Source organism: Melanaphis sacchari, unplaced genomic scaffold (assembly GCF_002803265.2).
Source record: "Melanaphis sacchari strain LSU unplaced genomic scaffold, SCAv2.0 Contig330_pilon_pilon, whole genome shotgun sequence".
Taxonomy (NCBI): Eukaryota; Metazoa; Arthropoda; class Insecta; order Hemiptera; family Aphididae; genus Melanaphis; species Melanaphis sacchari.
The window spans coordinates 6,539-31,628 of NW_020271200.1; the positions used below are offsets into that span (position 1 = coordinate 6,539).

Sequence of the window (25,090 nt, forward strand, 5' to 3'; positions counted from 1 at the left end):
AACAATTGGTTAGGTACCTGTTAATATACATATTGTATTTTCAAAGTTTTATAATTTTAATTATACACGAGTAATGAGTATATACAGTATATTTGCAATATACAAATTTTACATGTTTTAGGTACCCAGATAATATTACATTTTCAATTCTGTGTGATTGATTTTTAAAAACAAAAAAAGTCGTTTCGTTTCAACATGTCAAATTGTCGGACATTATGACAGTCCATTGTTCTCCCAAATCAAAATGAGAACTATAATACACCGTATATGGTCTTGGCATTAGCGGTACCCCGACTAAATATCGCCGGTAAAATATCAAATGACCAAAATATCGCAATAAAAATGTCATAAAATCAATATATCGTAAAAAAATAATACCGAAGTAAATTATTATCGCATCTGTTAAATCCAAATACATTAAATAAAAAAAAACAAGACAGTCAGTTGGGCTGAACGAGTAAAGAAAGTAGTAGTAGATTATCATAATCGGGAATTTGAAGATCATTTTCAAGGTATTTCTTTTAATATGTTATATTTCCATTAATTAATATACATATTTTATTATTTATTTTCAATTTTCTTTTTTTTTATATACTTATATCAATTGTATTACATTATAGGTACATATTCTTATTATTTTTATCAATTTTATTCTACTATATCAATGGTTCTCAACTTTTTTATGTTCACAGCATATTTCTTATAGTTTAGAACACTATAGTAATAAAATAATAAGAAGTAAACAAAAAAAAGTATTTTAATTTTAATTAATAATTATTAATATATTATATAATTAAAAATTAATACTTAATAACATTATACGCATATACCACGGTAGTGACACACTTGTGTGCCACGAAACACCGGTTGAGAAACATTGTGCTATACATTTATTAACAATATTATATACTTTGAATTAGATCAAATTATTAAAACTATTAAAAAATATCAATCAATATTATTTATTTCTAATTAAATTACTGCAATATTTCATACTAGGCACTGGCAATATTTATTCTATGTGATATACTGGTTTCGCGATATTTCAGTTACGATATTTTGGTCACGCGATATTTAGTCGGCAATTCGGCATAAGCTGGTTCTATGGAGCAAACCATTTTCAGCTTTAAGCATTTTGCGCGTATTTCGCCGCCTTAAATTTATGCTACCGTTGTGACCATTATGGTCTATGGGTATAAATACGTGGTATACTTCACCACCGCTACTATAATAAACCTATAGTTTTCGCGATTATTCCCGGTTCCGGTGACCGACGGAGGATGTGCTTTCGCAACATCCGAACAACCAACGAATTCAGACACCAGATCTCAACGTCAAACCTCATATTACATTATAAATCGATCGCAAACACGATTTTATGAGTCGACCGGAGTGGTCGGTTGGTCGGTTGGGAAGCAAGGTTCGAAGACGAGCGCGACTTCGAGCAGACGATGTTCGTGATGCAGCTCTTCTGTGTGCACAATGTTCTGTGCCGTAATATTAAAGGGAATAGTAGAATTCAATCATCACTGTACGGAAAAAAAACATAGACAAAACGTTAATTTTATTTCATTTTCGCAGAGTTCAATCATATTAAGCGTACAAGTATTAGGTTTATAGCTCATATTCGTATATTACATATAAGCACATAATACTGTTATATTGTCATTGTTAGTATATATACGGATATATTTCTAAAGAATCATTTTCAGTCGCAATGAGCTATTATAATATATACCTATTACTGCGTTTTGTTTTGTCGAACTTTAACGGTGTATAGGTCAATTATTGTCAGGGTGGGGTCATGTGATATTACGTATATACAATGCATTACCAGTATACGAAAACATATTATTATATATAATTTCATCGTTGCCCGAAATATGCAACAAAATTTTGGATATTTTAATGTTGTAATCCATAGGCAATAGGTATACAACCTATGTATAAACTTCTTTTTAAAAATGTTACGTATAGTTTCACAAAAATCGCTTAAAAATGACTGCTAATTAACACCAAAATTATTCTTATAAAGTAGAGAGTGTGTTAAATTTTCAATTTACAAAATGTTGAGATAGTTCCTAACTATAAAAATGTTTGTTTTTAACCGCATCTTCTATTCTAACTTCAATTCAATAAATTGATCACTAATTAACACTAAGAATCCAAATGTATAAACCTGTATGAACAAATTCTGAAGAAATGCTCATATGAAAAATGAATTGTTACAAAAATGTCCATATTTTGTTTTTATACCCAACCGAACAAATTTTTGCAATCCACTTATCCTAACAAAACGGGACTACAAAACGTTTTAAACAGAATGCAAGTCATTCACGTCTATTTGCCTTCTGCATATTATTTATATAAAACAATATACATTTTAGTATTATATACCTGCATGAATTCATTAATTTCATAAATTCAGTAGGTACTAATAATAATGATTACCGATCAATTATTTACTTTTGTCGTACATCTAATTAAGTACATATAGTTTTTATTGTATTATTATTTAGAAATCAGAATATAATATCTTAAAAACTTCATAAATTATATTATGTATTAATTCCCTATACGTAGAAACAAATATTGATATAAATTTGTAGAAATGTTCTATTATAATTTATATAATTATATTATATTTAGGTATATAGTCACTACCTGACCTATTTATATTTTTAATTATTAATTTTGAGAATAAAAATTGTTGTGAAACAAAAATATTTTGAAACAAACAATTGATCATGTAAAAGTGTTTTTTTTATGAACATTGTCTGTAATTAAAATTTATAAACAAATAAACGTTAATCATATTGGTATCGCATATTCTTATTATTTTATTGTTATTTATCGACCATACACTATTATCAAATGATTATTCAAGTTAAAGTTTAATACTAAAACTTTTAACTTTTTTGACACAGAATATAATTAAATATTATAAACAAAAATTATTAAGATATCATAATATAAAAAAAATTGTTAGTGATAAATAAAAAACAATGTTACGAAAAATAATGCTCTAAACTGACTATAGTAATGAATAATTCTTATTATCCATAACTAGTCAAATTCACTTTTGAATCCATAAAGATTGGGGTTGAGGTTAATTCCATATTTTTGTGTAGTAATTTTTCCGTGATTATAATTATTTATAAGTTGATTTATAACGTTGCGTTGACTTCTACATCAACTTCATTTGATAATTAATGAAAAAATAATAATATTAATAATGTATAAATGTATATATTTTTATAAAAATGCATATTATTAAAATAACTTAAGAAGTACAACGTAAAAATGTAAAAATTACCTACAAACTAAATAATATTGTTTACTTAATGTTAAGACAATAATAATTTAATGATAATATAATAATAATAATAATAATAATAATAATAATAATAATAATATAATTAATACAGTTAGGACGTGTATAAGAATAAATTTAAATGTATCACAGGCTTATGTTTATAGTATTACATATAAATATATAATATTATACTTAAGTTTTTAATACTATAGAAAAAAAATATTAAATTCCTTTCCCAATTTAAAAAAATATGTCTTATACTATAGACTATAATCGTACTTAAATAATAAACATATAATTTAACATAATAAATAATTTATTTTCCGTCCACTGAGGTAAAAAAAAAAATACTTTAGGATATCATTACCCGTCCCGAAAGTAATTTTTTTAAACACTAAATTATTTCTCTACACAAATCTATTCGTCAATAAATTTAAAAAATAACTATATATAATTTTATTTACACATTGTTATTATTATATTATTATAACATACATAATTTTTAATGAGAGCCCATTTACCACAAGCAGTGTCGTTAATCGTTAGACCTGTATATCTATATATTATTGGTCCTTTGGAATGGATCCTTTCGTGGTCCTCTCCGATTATAATCTATGATTTCACGAGCCCCGTTGGTACCGTCACCATTCAGCATAGCACCAGATCACCAAGACGATATTTTAGAAAGATTTAGCGCGAGGTAAATTTTTTTTTTTATATATTTACAGGATTCTTTTTGTTTTTAATGAAATCTGTGTATCTAAAGGAATTCCACCATTAGAAAATAAAACTATTAAGTTTATACCGGGATAAATCCGTTCGTTAATAATTGTTTTAGAGCAAAATTAGGTACAAATCTTAAATATTATATACTATGTGCATTTACCGTAATACAGCTGACCTTCAATTTATTAGATTCCATAATATATGGAAACAGATAACAGGCAGTATTATTGTAAGTAAAACAGTTTGATACTCCGATACATTGAAATATCTGAGGTATTTTGCGGTAAACTTTAGAAAAAAAAAATAATTTCCATTTAAAGCAACAAAAATTTCAAAACACTGACGTTCGGTTAGGTCTAATACTGAATTATAACTATCGTAAATTGTAAAAAAAAAAAATGTTTAAAAAAAATAACAATTTCTTAAATCGCCCTTTGAAGTAAAGAAATTATGATGAATACGCAAATTTAGGCATAGCTAGGTACCTTTTATGAACAATCATAATTACTGTTGATAAATAATACAAATCACGATATTGATCCGTTTTACCTTTGTACTTAAAAATTATTAATTAAAACTTACATTATAAACTAAGCATAAAATATACATACACATGTATGTTATATTTTATAAATATGTGAGTGCGCTTGTGTGAGTGTGTCAAATAAATACTACTTACATCTAAAATTAAATCTACATTAAACATTATAGTAATGATTATTTACAAAATCCAAACAACATAATGTTATACAATATAATATTAACATTTCTATTAGAAAACAACAATATCAAAGACTGAACGACATGTCGAGCCTGATGTACATAAACTCTCATTCAAATAACTTTCAACATACTTCCGATAAATATTTAAAAAGAATGGACGTAAGTGATATCTATAATAGTTCCATTACGTTTTTTTAAAATCAAAATATCGCCGATTCTAATATCTCTGTCCATAGTTATATCTATCTCGTTGTAATGTTGTATGAATAAATAAAAGAAATCTCTTTGAATAATAAATTATAATAAATTATAATAATCACTGATGAAACGAATGTCTTAATTATTACTGAAGTTTACTAATCCAAGAAATATAACTTCTACGTACAAATGGCATTATGGTAAACCGCAACATTGATATACATATAAAGATTTTAATCCTTTTTTGCCTAGTACTTTTATTGAAATTTATGAATATGTATTTATTTGTTTAACATTCAAACGCTTAAAGCATAAGTGTCCAATCCGCGGCTCGCGGTAGATATTGATGCGGCCCTCACTTAAATTTAAAAACCATCAATTAATTGTATAGGTATAATTTACTAATATTACGAGAAAACATTTATTTTAAGAATACAAAATTATTTTTATTGGGTCCAACTGCGATAGTACGGGTGTCAGGCACACATTAATTATCGATACGGGTGATCAGTTGATCATTCAAGCCGATTTTGATAAAATACTATATTATTTTAAATAAATTTGTTTTTCCTTGTAATTATAATTAAAATGTAATAGTTTGTAAAACTATTTCTACTTATTATCCGCTATAGTAAAATTATAAAAAAAATGTATTGTCATGATATGATTTAATTAGTAAATTATACTGATAAAGGTTGAATACTACTGGCTTAAAGTATCACAAATTTTTAAGTTGTTATCACGGTCTCGTGGATTAAATCGATCAACTGGATACATAATAATATTGGCAACGAATAAAAGTAATTGGGACACGTAAAATGTATTCAGAGTATAATATGTAATTATTTGTACTTTGTAGTTTACTTGGAACTTAAATTGACTATTTGTTAAGTGCAATATAAAAATATGTGTTGTTACTATCGTTTTAAAAGCCTAAATATTAAATGTTTCAATTGATTTAAAATTTTCTAAATTTTTTGAGCTTTTTGTTAGAAGAAATGTGTGAAAATTAGTTATGTCATAACGATCTTTTGCAAATGCAAAAACTACAAATATTATGCAATTTATAATTAGATATAAGTATATCACTTAATTTAATATTTTAAACGACGTTATAAAGTTTAAAGAAAAATTATTTTGTTTAAGATTGAACTAATCAGCCGATCAAAACTCGAAGTCAGCGCATACCCATTCAGTGTTTCAAGTTAATTTTAATGTATACAAATATTAAGCAATACTTTTTTACTAAATTAGGGAAATTTTCAAAGGGAGGGGGAGTTAAACACAAAAAAAATTTAAAGCCCTCAGAATTTAAGATTTATAGGTCTGAACCTGGTTAAAACATTACATACATTTTTTTGATTTATCGGATTTTTTGATTATTCAATTATTCTTCTAATAAATCCTTTTTTTTTTTTGTAAATTGTTGTATATAATAAGTATATAATGCATTGTAATTATAGACGATATGATTTACGACTATAACTGAATAATAAGAATACTTCTTAATAATGTTGAAATCGTATTAATTTCATTAAAAAAAAAATTTAATATTCAAGCCTTTAGCATTAAATCTGTCATAATTATACAAATTGGATTCGTAAGTTTATATTTCGACTGCAGTATTAAGTACATAGATTAATTGCACTAAATTACCATTACCTTATTGTAGGTGGATATTATGAAAGACTTAACTGGGAAGTGGGCCTAAACCCACTAGAATCTATTGAAACCACTAATAAAATCTAAAAAATTAAAGCTTCTTCATGGTTTCATGTTAAGTATAAGTTTTAAGCTATCCTCGATGCTATCAAATATTCACCCATGCACTTGTAAAATACATTTTTATGAACTATTCAATAGTTGGTTAGTAATTTTTCTAAAAATTGCACAATTATCTACGTTTTGTACTACTTAAAAATATTGCAAAGCATACAATTGTTAAAGCAAAGTGACTTCAATGACCATAAGTTAATAATTATTATTGACAGAATTCGCTTAAAAACCTCTAAAATTAATTTAAAAAAATTGTTTGTAATTAATTGATTTTTTATGTAAATTAATACGGATTAAAATTAAGAACAAATTTAAAATGGGGTTTAAATTGTAAAATAAAATGATTTTGCATTGAGACGTTATAAAATGGTAAGAGATATCTAAGCGGTGATATTTTGTCGTATTTTCTAATTTCAAATTATTTTCTTATTTATTTTTTTTTTTTTTTGTCAAACGACAATGATACAGCATAACTTGTTGTTAAAAAAATTAAGTTCTACGTAGTGTAAGTAATTAAAAATATTTGTTAAAATAGATTAACATTTTGGTCAGTCTAGCAATATGATTGCAATCAGCCCAATATTAGGTGCGTACTTGAAGCAACATGTTGGCAAAGTTTGAGTTTGTGAACTTGAAGTGTCTCTTATCGTAGAACTTAAGCAGTGCTGGGCTGTACGGATGTTTTTCTTTGAGATGAATGTAATGCACTTCAGGTTCGTTGGTGGTGTGTCCACATTCTTCGCAAACGTACATCTGTAATGAAAAACGTACACATTAAATTTAAATACCGTAATTATTACGACATTTACTCCACTTATGACTCGTATAAATGCATAATAATATATTATCGTGATAGCTATGCCAAGACTACGTACCTTTGTCCTCCTTTCTTTGTAAGCATACTGATGATGTACGCCATGAACTTTCAAACAGTGAGATTCAAGTGAACAACGTTGGGTAAACGATTTCTCACACAAATTGCACTTGTAAGGCCGAACACCTGTTGATAGAAAAAAAACTATTAAATCTTGTGGTTACTGTTGATTTTAGTAAAACAAAAAGAAACTAAACAAGTTTGAGAAATTTTTAAATTTTTGAATTCTTGAATTGATTTTGTTTATATTTTTATGTAAATAATTTACTTAATCAACCAGCCCTTCGATCTACAACCATGTCATTTAAAAAAGTCAAAGGAAATTTTAAAGCTCTAATATAAATAATATTATCAGCGATCTTAAATTCTAATTGAGATATAATATTATACCATAAAAAAAAAAAAAAAAAAAAAAAAAAAAATTTAAAAGTAAATTTAAAAGTAAATTATCTTATATTTAAAAAAATAAGCAAACACAAAACTGACTAGTTATTTTTATTCATTTTTCAATTTAAAAATACAATTCAACCCTTTTATACATTTTATTTATTAATTACATGTTTCTAAATTAACTATATACATACCCGTGTGTGTTCTAGTGTGTCGTTTCAAGTCAAACGTATCGTTAAAACCTTTTCCGCAGAATGTACATAGGTATCGTTTGACGTCACTGTGACATTTCATGTGTCTGTTTAATAAACGTTGTAGGTTGAAAGTCTTGGAACACAGGTTACAACAGAACTTTGAACCGTTTTTTGTTGTTTCGGCTGGTTCGGGAGTAGTGTTTACTGATACAATAGTTGCGGGAGCTACTGAAGTATTGTTCCTCTCTGGCTCTGGTGTTCTAATGAGCATTGATGGCGTCGGTGGCGGTAGAGTGTCGTGATTAGCTAATGGGTTCTTAATGCCATGGCCACCGTTAACGAACTCGAATGGCAAGTCATTTGGAAGACCGAGCTGTAAATGATAGTTTGGGATTAGTACACACAATGGGTCCTGGGTGGTTTTGGGGAATAAAGAAATGTATCAAAGAACAATATGTACTTTTGCCATCGATTTATTGGTGAAAGAAGTATATTTTGGTTTCCCTACGGGTGGGGTGGTCTTTCTCACCCTATGTTGCAGTACTCTGACATCCAAAGCGGAGTTACTGGAATCTTTGCCATTTTGAGGTGGTGGTGTTAGTGATGACATTGTACCATCCATACTAACACTAGCAGGTGACGGAGCTGACATGCTGGTATTTGAGTCCATTTCTAACGACGATAAACCCGGTGACAACATCATTTGTCCACAAGCCTAAAACAATAAAAGATTTTAAGGATTTTTACATATTATAAGTTGTTAGAGAAATTTAATCAATGTTAGGCTTACGTCCACGTTTTGAGGTTGTTGTAATTGCACTTGTATTTGTAACTGTTGCAATTGCTGGTTGGAATCTTCAAAACTACTTTGTGATAGTCTGTCTTTTGAAATATCATAACTTCCGTAGTTATTTCTGCATGGTACTGGCTGCCCGTTATTGTTATTGTTCACCTGCTGTAGGTAATTGCGCTTCTCTGATTGAGATTCAGAAAATCCGTTTCTATGTTCATTGAACATATGTAAAGGTTGTTCGACGAGTGAAGGAGGAATGCACTCTTGGGGCTGAAAAAAAAATTAAAACATTGATGGTCATGTAGGTACATAAATGCAATATTAATATTATTAATCGTAATATTAATAACACATAGTTTGGTTTCACATGATGCAATTATATCATATTAAGAAGCAAAACAATTATTTTATTGATATATAAATTTACCTCTTTGAAGAACAATTCGGCAGCGTCATTAAGACTGTCCAGGAAGTCAGGGTCCGTAGGACCCGCAAAAGTAAGAGTAGCAGTGAACTGCAAAGGATCATTGGATGTACCATTTTCAGAATCAGCCATTAATGTGTCGAAACCGTTAGTTTCTTTTACGTAGCTTGATAGATCTTCACAATCGTCCTCTTTAATATCTATACCTAGCGATGAGGCATTTTGTAACATAGAATATTGTTTCGGTGGACCTTCCAGGCCAATGGAGAAAGGACCACCACCACCAGCCACAGGATTTTGACCAGTATCGTTGTTATTGAAACATAATTGTTCAGTCATCATCAAGTGATATTGGTTGTTGTACTGAGCGGAATAGCAGTTGCCTCCAGACTTTATGAGGCTCTCGTGGAAGGGTGGCAGTGACACAGGACTGTTTGGCCCGCCAAAATGTTTGCCGTTGCCGCCTGGATTCATGCCACCACCACCTGGAGCCATGCCGCCTCCACCGCCACCACTACCTAGGAGGCCGGTGGGACCACCTCCTCCGCCACCACCAAGCGTGTAGGAATGTAATGACGAACCGCGGTTTGAACCAGAGTTGGCACTACCACTGTTTGTACCTCCTCCTCCACCACCTCCTTGTTGACCACCACTGCTCCTTCCACGGCCAGCAGCGGCAGTGATGATACCATTGGGAGCTGAAACCAATTGTCCTCGTAACGTAATTGTGAATTTGTTCTTGATGGCTCGAACAATTTCCAAGTCCAAATCTGCTTCCTTTTTGGGCACATGATAATCGATCGGTGCGTCTTGTTCAGGTTCTTGGACAGTGCTCGGAGACTGTGTTAACGGTCTTTTCGGGCAGACGGGTGGAGATTTTACAGCTGCCGGTGTTCTTTGTATGACGGATACCTGATGACATTTTGGAGCTGGTGGTGGTGGTGGTGGTGGTAATTTTGGTTCAACCTCCGAGTTAGTCACAGCTTCCTCTTCGACTTTGATGGTTGGTGGTTCGCATTGACGATGAGTTACCTGTAAACTATCTTTACTACCGTATGGTATATTATCACCATCTGATGTGGATATGAATCGCCTTTTTGGCGGTGGGTTCCAATCGGGTGACGGTGGACATACGATTGGCGTAGTAGGCTCATTCGACACAATCGGACTAACTCGGTGATTTGGAGATTCAGCTCTATTTCGTGATTCTCGTTCAAAACAATCTACTCGGTCGACCTCTTCACCGTCATCCTTCAGTGAATCTTTTTTAGTGACATTTTTCTCTGTAAAATATAAATATTAATTATTTTAAACGTACAATAGAGCACTGAAAGATACAATTAAGCTAACAAAATTTAAATCGATTGTCATTCGTTTGGTAGGTCTGTTATTACAAACACCTGTATACCGTGTCATATTCAAGGTCAATTTAAACATCGTAAACTTGTACGTAACACGCGATACCCTAAACCCTTTAACCCACTGCCAGACTGTTATTTATCTCTAGACCAAGGATAATTGCTTTATACTGTACAAATACAGCAACAAAGTCACGATTACCCCAAAATCAACTACTACTATGCGCGTTAAACATAAAAGGGTTATCGACAAACCCCTTATTGACTTCAATAAAACCATAAATCACATTGCTGTTGTAACAGTATTTGACCAGGTCTTTGTATAGTCAGATAGGACAAACAAAACGGGACAAATAAAAGTAACAACACGCAACTCCAAGGTCGAGTTTTATTATTGTTCAACAGTCGACACCCAGACTCATTACATTTAATGGTTACAGATAACAATCCTTACGTTTGACAATAGGGTAAAAAACGTGTTGTCGAACACAGCGTTTGTGGTATTTTTTAACCACGCCGCAACACATGATATTTTATCGTGTTTAATGAAATATGTCACAGTTTCCATAATGTTGGACTGCACATTTTTACGCATATCAAAGTCTTGTGAACTTTCCTGATACTCCGTCGTGGCCCCTGCATAGACGAGTCATGATAGAAGTAGGACGTGGAGTGAATATAATAAACACACAGCAATATTAAACCTGGTTTGGCCGCGTCACGAGTACCGGACGAACGGTTCTAACCGGATTGTCGAGAAATAAGGCTGCGTTCACGATGCAGTATTTCAATATCAAAACCCTTTAATGTATATGTAATACAATACACCAGATGCCTATGAAAACATAATATATTATAATTATCGATTCGAATCGGCGTCGTTCGACTTAGACGCGTTTCACGTGAAAACTCTATAATATATAATGAAGTATTCTGGGTCATCTACGAGTAAGTATATATGTGTATATAAACGCATTATCTATGCCGTTCCGGTGTAAAAGTATTGGGTACGGAAGGAAAACGGAAAAAACCATCCAACCAGCTACCGCGGCCGACCGTAACGATCAATGTCGTTGCACTCAGCCGTCGACTGCACAGAAAACACTATAATACAATAAACATATATATAAATATATATGTATATATATATATATATATATATTAACAATATAGCTGTGTCCGACCCGCAACATTTACCTCGGAGATTATTCACCGTAATGGTGACGATCGTGTTTTTTATTTTATTTTATTCAACTCACCTGAAAGAGCAAAAAGCGTACAATTTTCAGCGGTAACCAATTAAATCAGATATTTGCGGCTATTGAATTTCGTTACGTTTACAACGATATTGTAAATACATATATTGGTAAGTAACAGCTTTTTCACGACTATATATCCAAATCAATGCCGCCGACGATGTACGTGGCTTGTGTGAACAAATCTTAGAGCGTGACTGGCAAAACTTGTTTTATTTTATTTTTTATTTTATACACCATCGAAACGTGTACACGTACTTTTATGTATATATGTGTGTATGTGTGCGTGTGTGTGTAGGAGAGCGAGTTTGTTTGCGTAACGTGCATGCGCGTGTGTGTATATAATATGTACAATCATAATAATATACGCGTACACAATACACGACGCTATTATATACATACATACATACATACATATATATAGGTATAACCGTGCGAAATACTTGCTGAATTTCAAATCATTAACCAAGTTCAAGGCAAAGTTCACGTCTGCGCCAGCTACAACATAATGGTCGGTCGTTAAAATCTCCCAAGGACAAAATATCATACTCCGACGGCGGTGTGCGCGCTGCTGCAGAGAGACGGTGCTTATGTATTATATATATACAAATGTGTATAACGTGAACGCGTGTAATTTAAATTTTATCGCTATTCGAAATCAAACACCGCCAGCACTGCCGCCAATCGGGACGACACAATCGACGATATATACCTATACGTGACTTGAGTGCAAATATTTCGTATACATGTATACCTATTATTAGGTATACGTTTTACGGGGCACGTGTGCTTGCGTGCGTATGTTGTACAACGCGCGTATTAAAATACGCACTTGTTGTCGCACTGCTTCGACGACGACGAATAATAATAATTCATCTGCCGAGAACCCCGAAAAGTATTAAAAAAATACCGACCTTGGACGGATTTTGGCCGCAACCGTACGGTATATTTCACGTGCGACGAATGTGGAATATTAATGAATGTGGGTGTTTCTCGCCCGCATAATATTATGTTAAATATTTTAATATTATTATTGCAACGGTCGCGTAGGTACGCCTTTATAATATATAGGTATGTCGTCGTCGCGATTGTATTCATTTTTTAAAAATATATAATGTTTTTGTTTTTCGATTTGCGTGGGACTGGCGTTAGCCTAGGGGGGGTAACGAAAAAAAAAAAACAAAAAAACCGTACACGCATTATGCATTACGTTATTATTATTGTACTACGAAATCATAATGGCGAACGTCACACTCTTCTTCTCTTCCGTCGGGCATAAACGAGCGGCTGCGCGTATTATAACGGTACCTGCCGCCGTCTCAACACACATACACACACACACGCGCGCGCATTGTTATGTATATAATATTGTGAATGCGTAGATATCTACAATACTATGGCCTGACGACAAAACGACGAACCGGACGATGTCGTAGGCGCGACTCGTACCTACACACAAGTCGTGTGTTTTTTACGGGCCGCCGGTAAATGAATACCAAATGATATTGTCGATCGACAATCGTTTTTGGTGTGTACTATTTTTCTATTGCGTCGAATTACATTACCGAGATATAATAGGTATAAAGTAATGTACCTACATATTATTATCTCATAGTAAGCATATTATATGTAGTATGTAACGTAGTTTTGATAAGCACGAACGGTATAAATGATGTCTTCGGTTATTATCTTCAGTCCGAGATGGTGCTTAATATTTATAATGTGACGCTTCTGACGTGAAACTCGATGAGGCGTTACCTCCTCTAGCTCCTCGGACAAACATTGTATGATGATCAGACGTACGAAAAAAAAAAAAGCCTACGATTTCTCGATGTAACGTGTAGACGCCAACCGTTATACACCACAAGTGAATGTGCAATATAATTCACGATATTATGTGTGGTGCGGAAACCGCTATTGTAAAAACATTAAAAACTTCTATTGACATAGACAAATTACTGTAGTTTTTTTTCCTGTGTAAGTGGCCAGCGATTTTATATGATATGGAATAATAATAATAATACGAAATGCATCATAAATAAAATATAAAACATAATATATTATTATAAAAATAGTTTTCGGCCGTAAATTGTCAGTGCCATTGTTCTGTCTACAGCAGCATAATATTATACACACAATAATATATATAGCATAAGTAGGTACCTACGTATAGACGAATATAACCGCTAGCATTGCAGCCGTCATCGCGGTGTTAGGCGAGAGGTAGGGTGGGCGGTCCCGCCAAAGGACACCGAACGGCGACGGCCTCGGTCGTAACAACGGACGCATATTATACCGGATAAAGGATTCTGTTATTTATATTGATTTTTTTTTTTCGAGAAAAAAAACGTAATCGACTATAGGTGGAGAGGTTTATGATATAATGTGTCTCCAAGTGTATAATATATGTATTAATAATATAAACAAGTATAATCGCTCTATTGGCCTGTCCTCGAGACGCCATCGCTCCGTACCAGTCGCGAATTTGAGCTATATGTCCATATATTTACATTATTTCTGTCCCTGTTATCGAAGTAGACGCGTATATAACGACCGTTTTTGCCTGCCGTCCGAACACGAGCGGATGTCATACCCGCAGCTTGGGCGACGTTTTGCTACACGAATTATTTTCTGTATTTTACTTTTTTTTTTGTATATGGTGTTACATCGGTGCCGCAGTTTTACAGGTGAAAACCGCTTTTTCAAAAAGCTGATAACGAAATACCATTGGTTGACTGCAACAGGTGTGGTCTTAACAGCGGTTTATATAATGTTGTGATTTCGGCGATTGGGATCCAATATTATATTATTATTGTATTATGACACGCGATTGACGAGGCGGTCAAAAGAACTTGACAGTACACATAAAAAATAAAAATAGTTATAATATAACGTGGCATTGGTCGGTTAGACAGTCTCTCTTTCTCAAAATATATATATATATATATATATATATATAGTCGTGTACAGTCAGGTTTTTGTCCGGCACACCTCGATAGACTTCAAGGTAAAACTCGTTTCAGGTTCATTACGAACCGATGCCGCTATAATATTATTATATACAGTAGACCGTCGGCTAACGGCTACAGAACTTATATATATATGCATGCACACACACAATATATAGAGATCGATGGACAGTGTTTTATATGTATTTATAAAAAAAAAAAATAGATAAATAAATAAATGTATAATGTACAGTCGCGGGGCGGGGAAACAAAAGAAATCTGTCGGCTATAACAGTGATATTCAGAACGTATTTTATACGTTGTCTGTGACTGTGTACGGTTCGTCGGTATACGCCGCCGTCGCTGCTGCTGTTACTTCTCCTCGGTCACCGCTCCTCCGAAGCCGCCATCGTTTTTTGCCACATCGCCGACACAGCAGTGGTTGTTCCGGTGGTGGGGCTAGCGCGTTTCCCGTGTATTCGCTCGCAAGTTTAGTCGGACGCGTATAATAATAATATAGCATCATATCATTGCAATATTATTAAACGGTTTCATAGTTGAATTTTTCAACACAATTTTCGCTAAAATCACCATGTCGGCATACACAGAGATAACATAAGAATGGATAGGCCACTTTTAAGTATATTAACAAAATCGAAGGTCGTGGTCTGAATATATTCATGAGAAACAGACTGTCTTAAAATATGTAGTGCACTCACTCCAGTAAGTGAATAAAATATCATTAATATTATACTCAATATATAATCGAAAAGATATACCTCAAAATACCATTATGTTCATTCTCGCGTGATAGATTCTAGTGCCATTATTAATTATTCTTATAGTATCCACGGATTCAACAAGAACGACGATTTTAAGTTATTATTACTGCTGCTGGTCAAATTATGAATATTGTTACTAAAGACTACAGCACTACTTTTATTAGTGTTGTATAGAGCAAATATGCGGGTTTAAGCGCACTTGAGTATTTCTGTCACCTAAAGGCTTAAATTAATACTACTATAATATATGCAGGTTGTAACCACAGAATAACCAGAAAGGACACTTTTTGAGCACTAAAAACTATGTTCAATTTGTCGGAATATCAGTGTATCCATTAATTTATTAAAAATGTAAAATTATTTTTGTCTAGTCACTCTGATTTTCTAATGCTTACATACATTTTTAATGGTCTGCAAAATGTTTGGAATAACAGTCTCGCTAGGAAAATAGAATAATAAAAAATATGGCATAGAGTATGCAGACTAGATAGGTACGGGTATTTTTATTTATTGATTAAACTCAGCTTGCGATTTATTAATGCACGAAATATACTTAAATGTTTATCGATGTTATGCACTTTTTTATGCCGTGAAAATTCCTTAAAATGTCCATTGACATAATCCCATTATTATTATAAAGTTTAGGTTTTGTTCATCAAACGGTTGATGTAATGGTAGATGAACTGTATGAACAGGACTTCGATGTTTGAATATTATAATAATATACACCGGCTATCAAACCGTTAATATAAACGCGTTTTTAGCTCTATATTAAATGTTATTTTGTTCTTACAAACACGATTGGCTCGTGAAAGCCGTACTCAGTACTCATCATACTATTATAACATTTACGCTTCGGAACATTTGATAATTTAACAAAAATAATTAAAAAATTTAATGGTTTAATAGTTATGGGATAATTAATTAATTATAGCTAAAACGAAAGCTTGTGTTTAGTTTTTGTAGTAATTATTGTTACAACACTTTTCACGATTTCCATTACAGACAATTTTAACAGGAGAAATTACAATTTTTAAAGAGCATACTTATTGGTTTAATATTTTTTTATAAAGTACCGAAAATTTTAAGAACACTACTTGTTCAAGTTAGTTTAACAGTTTATAACATAATATAAGATAGTTTAAATTTATAAATTTACAATTTGATAAAAAATAATGAAATAAAAATAATTTTTAAGCCTAAACATAATATGTACAATACCACCGTCCACCACTATACAACTATTGTTTTATTTATTATTAAGGTTATTAAATTTTTTTTTTATATTAGTATATATTACGCTGCGATTATAAAATGAAGATTACTAAATCAACCTAGCCAAAAATGTTAAAAATTTAATGTATCAAGTTATAAAATATAAATTAATAGAATCACCAGCATAAACCAATATCATATACACAAAAATATTTGTATTTAACTATTTGTACTTAAACACTTACAAACTTATTTTGTTTGTAAAATAAATTTTTCTTAATCTTCCACGAAACAAACGTTACAAATTACAATAATGTTTATGATTAATGTTTAAATATATTCATGGTTTTGTATTTATTGAATTAAAAAATAAAAATACAGTGAATGAATAACCATAGTGAGATTTACATATGGTAAAGACCTTTTATCATACTACATAGCTAAAAGAAGGTAGATACAAAACCCAACTTCTTTTTATGGTGCATACACATATAAACGTAAATTAATAAGTAGACAATAAGAAGTCGTTAAAATATGCGGTAACCATTTATCCTTGATAAATTTACAAAACACCATGAGAACCACTGACAATAGAAGCACTGATTTTGGGCACCTGTAACTTAAGCAGTGTTCGCTGTTCACCTGTTATGAATTCGAGGCAGTCACCCTTCTAAGGAATGATAAATAGAGAAAGAGAATGAGTGAGAAAGAGAGTGAGGGAGTGTATTTATAGTGGAAGTGTAAGAAGAATGCCGATGCACCCTCCGAACAATATGATTATATCGCGTATAATATTTTATTTTCCCATATTTGGGATACGCGAGCGGCAGTAATAAAAAGGGTCTGGAGCCTCCCTACCTTTTATTGTAAGAGCCATTCATGAGATATTTTTTTGAAAACAATTTCACCATATATATGTATTCAACTACGAAAATGTAAACGGTCGCTATAAAAAATATTTATAACCGTTCGAAAAGAACATAATATTTTACTGTACTATAATTGTACAACTATGATATCAATGGCCGTGCCATTACCGTGTTTATAAATGAAACGCAGATTTTTCCCGCGGTTTTTAGGCCTGACACCGTTGCGCTAATGTATGTAGTGTCCACGGTGCGCGTTTCCGGAAGTGTACAGCGTGAATACGTTTCCCCCGCAGCAAGGCCTTTACGCGACCATGAAATAATGTAATAAATGGCGACGACAACGCAGACAAAACCTCCAAATCTAACACACGTACACTGTTATAATATAGTATTCAGCGCAGAGCGAGTTATGTGAAGGTGGTTGGCAAACCGTTACGTAAAATTTAATTTCAATTCAACCTATTCAGACCCGTGGCGTCTATATATGATTAGGTCGACGTTAACGTTCTTGCAAGAAAAGAGAAAAAACAATACGCAATTTGTGTTAACTAAATCGTATGCGCGCTTGCTTATACAGACACACCGTTGTTGGATTTTGCGACCTTGCGCGTAACCAGCAAAATTATTTGTAAGAATAATGTCATAATATTCCACAGCTGTAGAATATTATTATTATAGTCCCGATGGGCGATGAGTTAGCGATTGGTTTCGAGAACGTTTTGCGCTCAATCGTCCGTATACCGCATTCCCGGTGCAAAGTTCGATAACACCGAGTTCAAGTTTAGGTGTGGGGTACACCAAGGCATATTATAATAATATCATCGTTGTCGTATAGAGTTGAGGTTTTCGAACAGCGGTTTCCGTGCTAAATGTGCGAATAAAATAATGTACATCACGATGTACGCGAGACGGAAAAACCGCAGCTGAAGAAAACGGCGGAACAATGGACGACTGCGCGTTCGGCGGGTGTATTATAATAGACGGAGAGAGGTACCTATATAAAATCATGGGAAAAATCACGGAGGCGTGTAAAACGAGCGAAAAAATCGAAGGAAGATGAAGAAAACGGAGAGGGAAAAAATCCGAAAGACACGCCACCGCGACTTCGCGACGTTGGTAATTATTGTATATATATATATACCTGAGCAAATTGTCGGAACGCATTGTGCCAGTTTGCTGACCAACCGAGCGTCTTCCAGAACGTTGAACCTGCGCGGTAATGACGACCCGTGAAGCGAAACGAAATTGACCTTGTTTTTTATTTTGTTTTTTTTTTCATCGTTTTTTAATTCTCATTATTTTCCGTCCGCGTACATTTGCGCGTTCTCGGTGGGAGCTATGTATATATTTATCTATTCATATATATATATATATATATATATACAAATATAGTATCTAGGTACTACAATGTATACAATATATCAATATATTATGTCCTATCAAACCTGTCGATTCCTTGGCTGTAATTTTTATTTCTCTACCGTTTCACCACGTCACAAATTGCCGCAGGGACCGGGGACCGGAATCATCGTGGAAACCGAAAGCCCCGAGAAAAGTCGTCGTCAGCGAGAAAGATCTATGCCGTATAATAGTAAGATGCTGTACCAGGAGGCGGCGATCGGGACCCGCGATCAAATTGCCGGCGACAGCGGGTAACGGGAATGCGAGAAAACCGGTTTTTCCGTGACAAGAAACAGAACACATCGCAGAATCGAGAATAATGACGATAATGATGATGATAATGATTACGATGATGCGATGATGATAATTATTCTCGAGGCGACTATATAATATTTATAGTTGATAAATTACAAATGTTTAATGCATACTATACACTATACAGCAATATCTGAAATGCGGAAACGGATATTTTATTTTCTTGCATTTGTCTTGTGATATTATATTGAAGTGAATTGTAAACTGTAAATTATTGTTGACTGCAATAGTATAGAGCATATTATTCAAAGTGTGAGTATTATGCATTTTTATGAAATACGGAATTCTTTTTCTACTAAGTTTTTCCGTTTGTTAAAAAAAAAAAAATATTCTGTGATAAATTATTTTACACGTTTTGCATACGCACTGTATCAAAAATAATTTTGAATCGTGCCACAGAGATATCGAAAGGAATTTTCTATTTCGGTACATTGCGACTTATTATATACTTATATTTGGAGACTAAACAACATATTTGCATCAATAGAAGGAAATTGTTAATAGTTTGCCAAACAACATCTGCTTTATTTCATTCTATCCAATATGCTATAGGCCTATAGATAGCGTTTTTATGACACGAATGCGCATTACTGATTTGTAATATGATGTCACGGTATACTTTCTTTTCTCCTTTCCGAAAATAATGATATATATCTGTATGGCTGTATAATATTATGTTATTGGTATTAGCTACAATTAATGAGCGATTTTCGAACGATGATTATTATTTCCCCGAGGAAACAGGATGGAAAAAATGTGTATCTGTCAGATTTTTTCATACTAAAATATATTTTTATTTTTATTTTTCTAAATTACATACGTTTTCAGACTTATAGATAATAATATTTTTTTGTAAATGCCTGTACTAAAAAAACTGAAATAAACACATAGCTTTAGGCCCTATTATTTTATACATAGTATTTCTTAACAAGCACTTTTGAGAGTTAAATCTACATATTTGATTCTTGGAGCAAATGTGCTGTAAATAATATTTTAATAACTGTTTACAAAAAAGGAAATAATTATAACATATATTTGCATAAATAAATATTGTAATTCTATAAAATTGTATTCTATCATCTTATCAAAATTGTTATTGTAAGTCATCATCATATTCAAAAATTATTTATGAAATTAAATAGTTTTTATATTATTTTTTGATTTCTTAAGAAAGAAATACTTATTTTCTGGTTCAGTGTTTCAAACTAAATGTATCTAATAATCATTTAAACTTTATCATAAATATTCATACTTTAACATCTTAAATCTTAATAAACCGTATTGGTTAAATAATGTAATACGATAAATTATTTGTTTTCCTGAATTTAATTAGGTATTTCATATTTACAAAGAATTATATTGATATGGTTATATTATGTACCGAATACTTATTATATTTCACGTTTTGACTTTTGGCCTCCTGTCGCGTCAAGTCGCGACGACGTTAGGTGATCATTATATTTACGAAGTATATATAAATGTGAAGGGGAAAAATCCTTGTCATATTTTTGGAACCACAGAGGTACACAAAAGAACTGAAAACATAAGGCGGGCAAAAATCGGGTTAAGTGAATTGGCAAACATTGTTTTTTATATATTTTTTTACTAATTCGTATTGTAATCATTCGCCGCGGGAACAGTCCACGCTTCTAGAATTATTTATAAGCGCCCGCGGTGACCAAAGGTTATATAAAAAGAACTATTTGTCACTATTATTTATACATTATACTTAGGGGATAAGTAGATATAGGCAGGTAGATAGTTATATACTTAAACAAGTGCATTGTGTATGAGATAATTATTGCCGATGAATAAAACTAAGGTGGAACAGAGATTTATTGGTTTTGGACTCTAAACTTCTAAGCACAATTGATCACAAGTCTACCGTAAACGACAAAATTCTGTAGCCCTCATAACTCTTTATGGGATTATGACTCAATAGACACTTTAACCAATGCATTTTAATATTTAAAACTAATTAGCCCGGGTTAACAGTAATACAATACCTATTGCAGATATATAACATGTGTTATACATAATATGATCTGTTGATGACATACTGATGACTGTGTCCGTAGTTAGATCGTGATTTATAACTGATGAAGTAAAAGAATGCAAAGAGGCCGCATTAAGTATAAGTCAATTATAGTAATGACTTGGACGAAATTGTTGATACTTTATTACATTCAAAGGAAATAACATTTTTGTAAAAACAAACAAGTAAAAACTATAATTAAACAATGACGAATCCTAGTCAAAGAAACAATAATTTATTGTATAACTGGGAAGATATTTTTCAGCTATATTGTATTTTGTATAGTGCGCCCAAATTTTTGTTCGATGAATTTGTGAAATTTGGGGTTATTTAAAGTACTCACGTTTGGACAATAAAAATAAAATATCGATCGTTGATATAAATAAATAAGTTGGAAAATTCATAGTTAAATTTTAGCCATATATCTACTATTATACTGGTATTTTTCTAACTTATATATTACAATTGGAATGCCTATGTTTATTAAAAAATTTAAAATCCTATACCGGGCGTTTAAGTTTCCTAATAGACAGCGGCATTTGGTCGTGCATACCAGCCGTGAGACAATTTATTAATGTGTTAAATATGATCACGGTATACAGTATACACTATAGGTGTTCCAAGTATATAAAATAGTATAATATAATATATAAATATACGTGGTGCCACAAGCAACCGCCGCATCTAAGTCTGATCGATTACTATATGGTTCCTAGAGCGTGCGAGCTTGGACACACATTTTTAAAGTGCGTGTGGTTTAAAATTATAGCATTAAAATGAATATTATAAAAAATTCAAAAAAAAAAAAAAAATTAGTACTTTTGGTGAAAATAATTTCACTGATCACAATTGCGCTATATATTATAAGGATATAATGTGAAGCACGTATAATGCCTGAACAGCTTAAAATAATGTTCTATGAAACATTTTTTTATGTACTTGCTCAAGAATACAATTTGATATTTAAAAACCAATAATTTATCTTGCGACCGTATTCAAAGAAAATACTCGGACAGCCTAATATTTAGTTTTGGAAAATAATTAATTACATAAACAGAAAACTATAAATATAATATTTAAAAAAAAAATTTGTTTGCGATTAAGCTGTTCTGGCGTTACGCGCTTCATGCGTACATCACGTTATACCACCAAATACAATGCAACTATATAATTTCAGTTTGGTATATTATAAATTATATTATATTATTGTTATTGAGACTATAGCACAATAAATTGTGCATACAAATAATTATTAACAAAATATCCTTTATAGTGATAATTAATACAGGACTGGGCCTTACCTTGTGATGTTTTCGGCACTGGTGTCTCTTGGTCGACTTTTGTCTGCGGCTGTGGCTTTGGTGACGGCGGTGACGGTGGCGGCGGTGGCGGCGGCAGATGCTGCCTCACGGGCGCAGGCGGCGGCGGCGGCGGCGGCGGCGTAGACTGGTGATGGTGATGATAGTGGTGCTTTAAAAACGGCGGCGGCGGTGACGGTAACCTGCCGTGGTGATGGTGGTCGTTATTATAGTTTTGCAGCGACTGTACCAACGGGTCCGGGGAAATGTGCGCATTTCCTTTTTGGTTTTCCAGCAGTTTCTGTTGCTGCTGGTGCAACCGGTTTTTGATGAGGAAAATCTTCGGCATTTCGGCGTGGTGATGGTGATTGCTGGGTCACGGGCAGTGGAATATGTTTTCCGCGCGACGGAGACGAAAAAAAAAACACGCGAAACAAAATTGTATATCAGGAAAGAAAATCAACAGTTATATCCGCGAATGTGAGATCCGCTCGCATCACTGTCAGCCGCGCCGGTACGGTGCGTAAAGAGCTGGTCGGCGACACGTCCACCATCGCAACAGTGTCATCATAATAATAGATCGTTTTGTACCGTGTAATATTTAGTGCTATATCCTTTTGACGACGACTACTGCAGATACAATGTAGTGTGAGTAGTACGTTTAAATAAAAACGGTAGTAAAATAAAATTTATATATATATATATATATATATAAGAATAATAAAAAACCGCACTAAAAATAAAAAAATGTATTAAAATAACGCAACGAGCAAATTTACACAACAATAAAATTTGTACGAAAAAATAATTTTAAAATTCAAAATAGTAATAATATAATGCAACGGACCAAACGGTACGTCTATGCGAAGTCGGTGCGGCGGTCGTCGGGTTGGACGGACGTGTCGTCTGACAAGCGCGACGGCGGAGAAACTTGAACTGGCTCGAGACAGCAGAGCCGTTGCCGGCGGCGCTCGGAGGCCCTCCACTTCCCGGACGGTTTCGGAGCTGCACCAGTGTGGGCGTGGTGATGGTTTACGCGGGTGGGGAGGTTGTCGGCGCGTTGGCTGTGGATGTGACCGTTGTGGTGGTGTGGGCGAGTGGAAGAGTAGCGGTACCGAACACCGCCTGATCGCGGGCACGTAGAAGACCGTGTCCGGACCACTGCCAAGATCATGGTTTCTGCGGTTGCGGCGTCGACGGTGGTGGGGGGATATGAGAAGAAACGGATTATATGGAATAATAATAATAATAATAATAATAATAGTACTGTATAATATGATAGAGAGGAAAACGAAAAATACTATAATATTAATAATAACGCGGCGGGGAAACCAGTCTGATGTAACCGGTGGCGCGCATGCGCGGGATACCGCCGCGGTGAACCCGTTCGACAGAACACGATATTCGTACACACACGCGCACAGCGCACACGCACACACGCACAAGCATGCAAGCAACAGGTATATAATATATATTATATTATATTATTATAGTCGCCGTCCTGTTATACCCTCCCTTTGACCGTATTTACCGCCGCGTTCCGCTCGCCTATCCCCGCCCACTGACTCACAGATGACCGCTCCGTCGACGACCGGCCCCTCATCCACCCACCGACCGCCGTCATAACCGTATTCGACGTGTACCACGACGACGACCGCTATAGTCCATCTTGTCTACCGTTGCCGATATAATAATAAATTTTATTGTGCTTTTATGGATTGTGTACAGAGCGGTTCAATAGAGTCTTAATCCGATTGCGATTTCGATATGGTTCGCAGCAACCGTAAGTCTTGTACATAAATGAATTTTGCAGGTCCATTCGAAGAGGGGGGCTCTGGGTAAATAATTAACTCATACTCCCGCGCCGCAAGGTGACTAAAGCCAAAAAAAAAAAAAAAAGGACCTGCTAGCATGATTTTATTAGAGAACATTAAGTTATTGCAAGTTGTAACGATCTATATTAAAATTTGATTATTTTAAGAATATTTTTAACTTCACTTCAACCCTATACCTCCATTTTTAAAATAAATATGAATTTTTGAAATTAGACGAAAACTTGAATCGCACTGTACATTATTATATATTTACATATTACTTTTTTTATATTTTATTTTATATTGAGCATATATAGTATGTACACTGTACACACAACATACGATATTATCGTTATAATTACTATACACTCTCCTCTCCGCAGAG

General features: G+C 33.1%; 1 protein-coding gene across 3 annotated transcripts; it reads right to left on the reverse strand.

Moving 5' to 3' along the window:
* Positions 1–647: 647 nt before the first annotated feature.
* LOC112596657 (transcriptional regulator ovo-like) lies at positions 648–23,619 on the reverse strand. Of its 3 annotated transcripts, XM_025342418.1 has the most exons (8): positions 22,895–23,619; positions 9,418–10,697; positions 8,988–9,260; positions 8,658–8,912; positions 8,198–8,570; positions 7,615–7,739; positions 7,334–7,492; positions 648–1,529 (listed from the first exon to the last, which is right to left on the reverse strand). In XM_025342418.1, exons 1-8 carry the CDS (start codon positions 23,238–23,240, stop codon positions 1,527–1,529), a joined length of 2,814 nt encoding a protein of 937 aa, XP_025198203.1. In that variant the 5' UTR covers positions 23,241–23,619; the 3' UTR covers positions 648–1,526. The 3 variants fall into 3 exon arrangements, with proteins under 3 accessions (XP_025198203.1, XP_025198204.1, XP_025198202.1); XM_025342419.1 differs by lacking the exon at positions 648–1,529 and having other exon boundaries at positions 7,039–7,492; positions 8,727–8,912; XM_025342417.1 differs by lacking the exon at positions 648–1,529 and having other exon boundaries at positions 7,040–7,492.
* Positions 23,620–25,090: the final 1,471 nt, after the last annotated feature.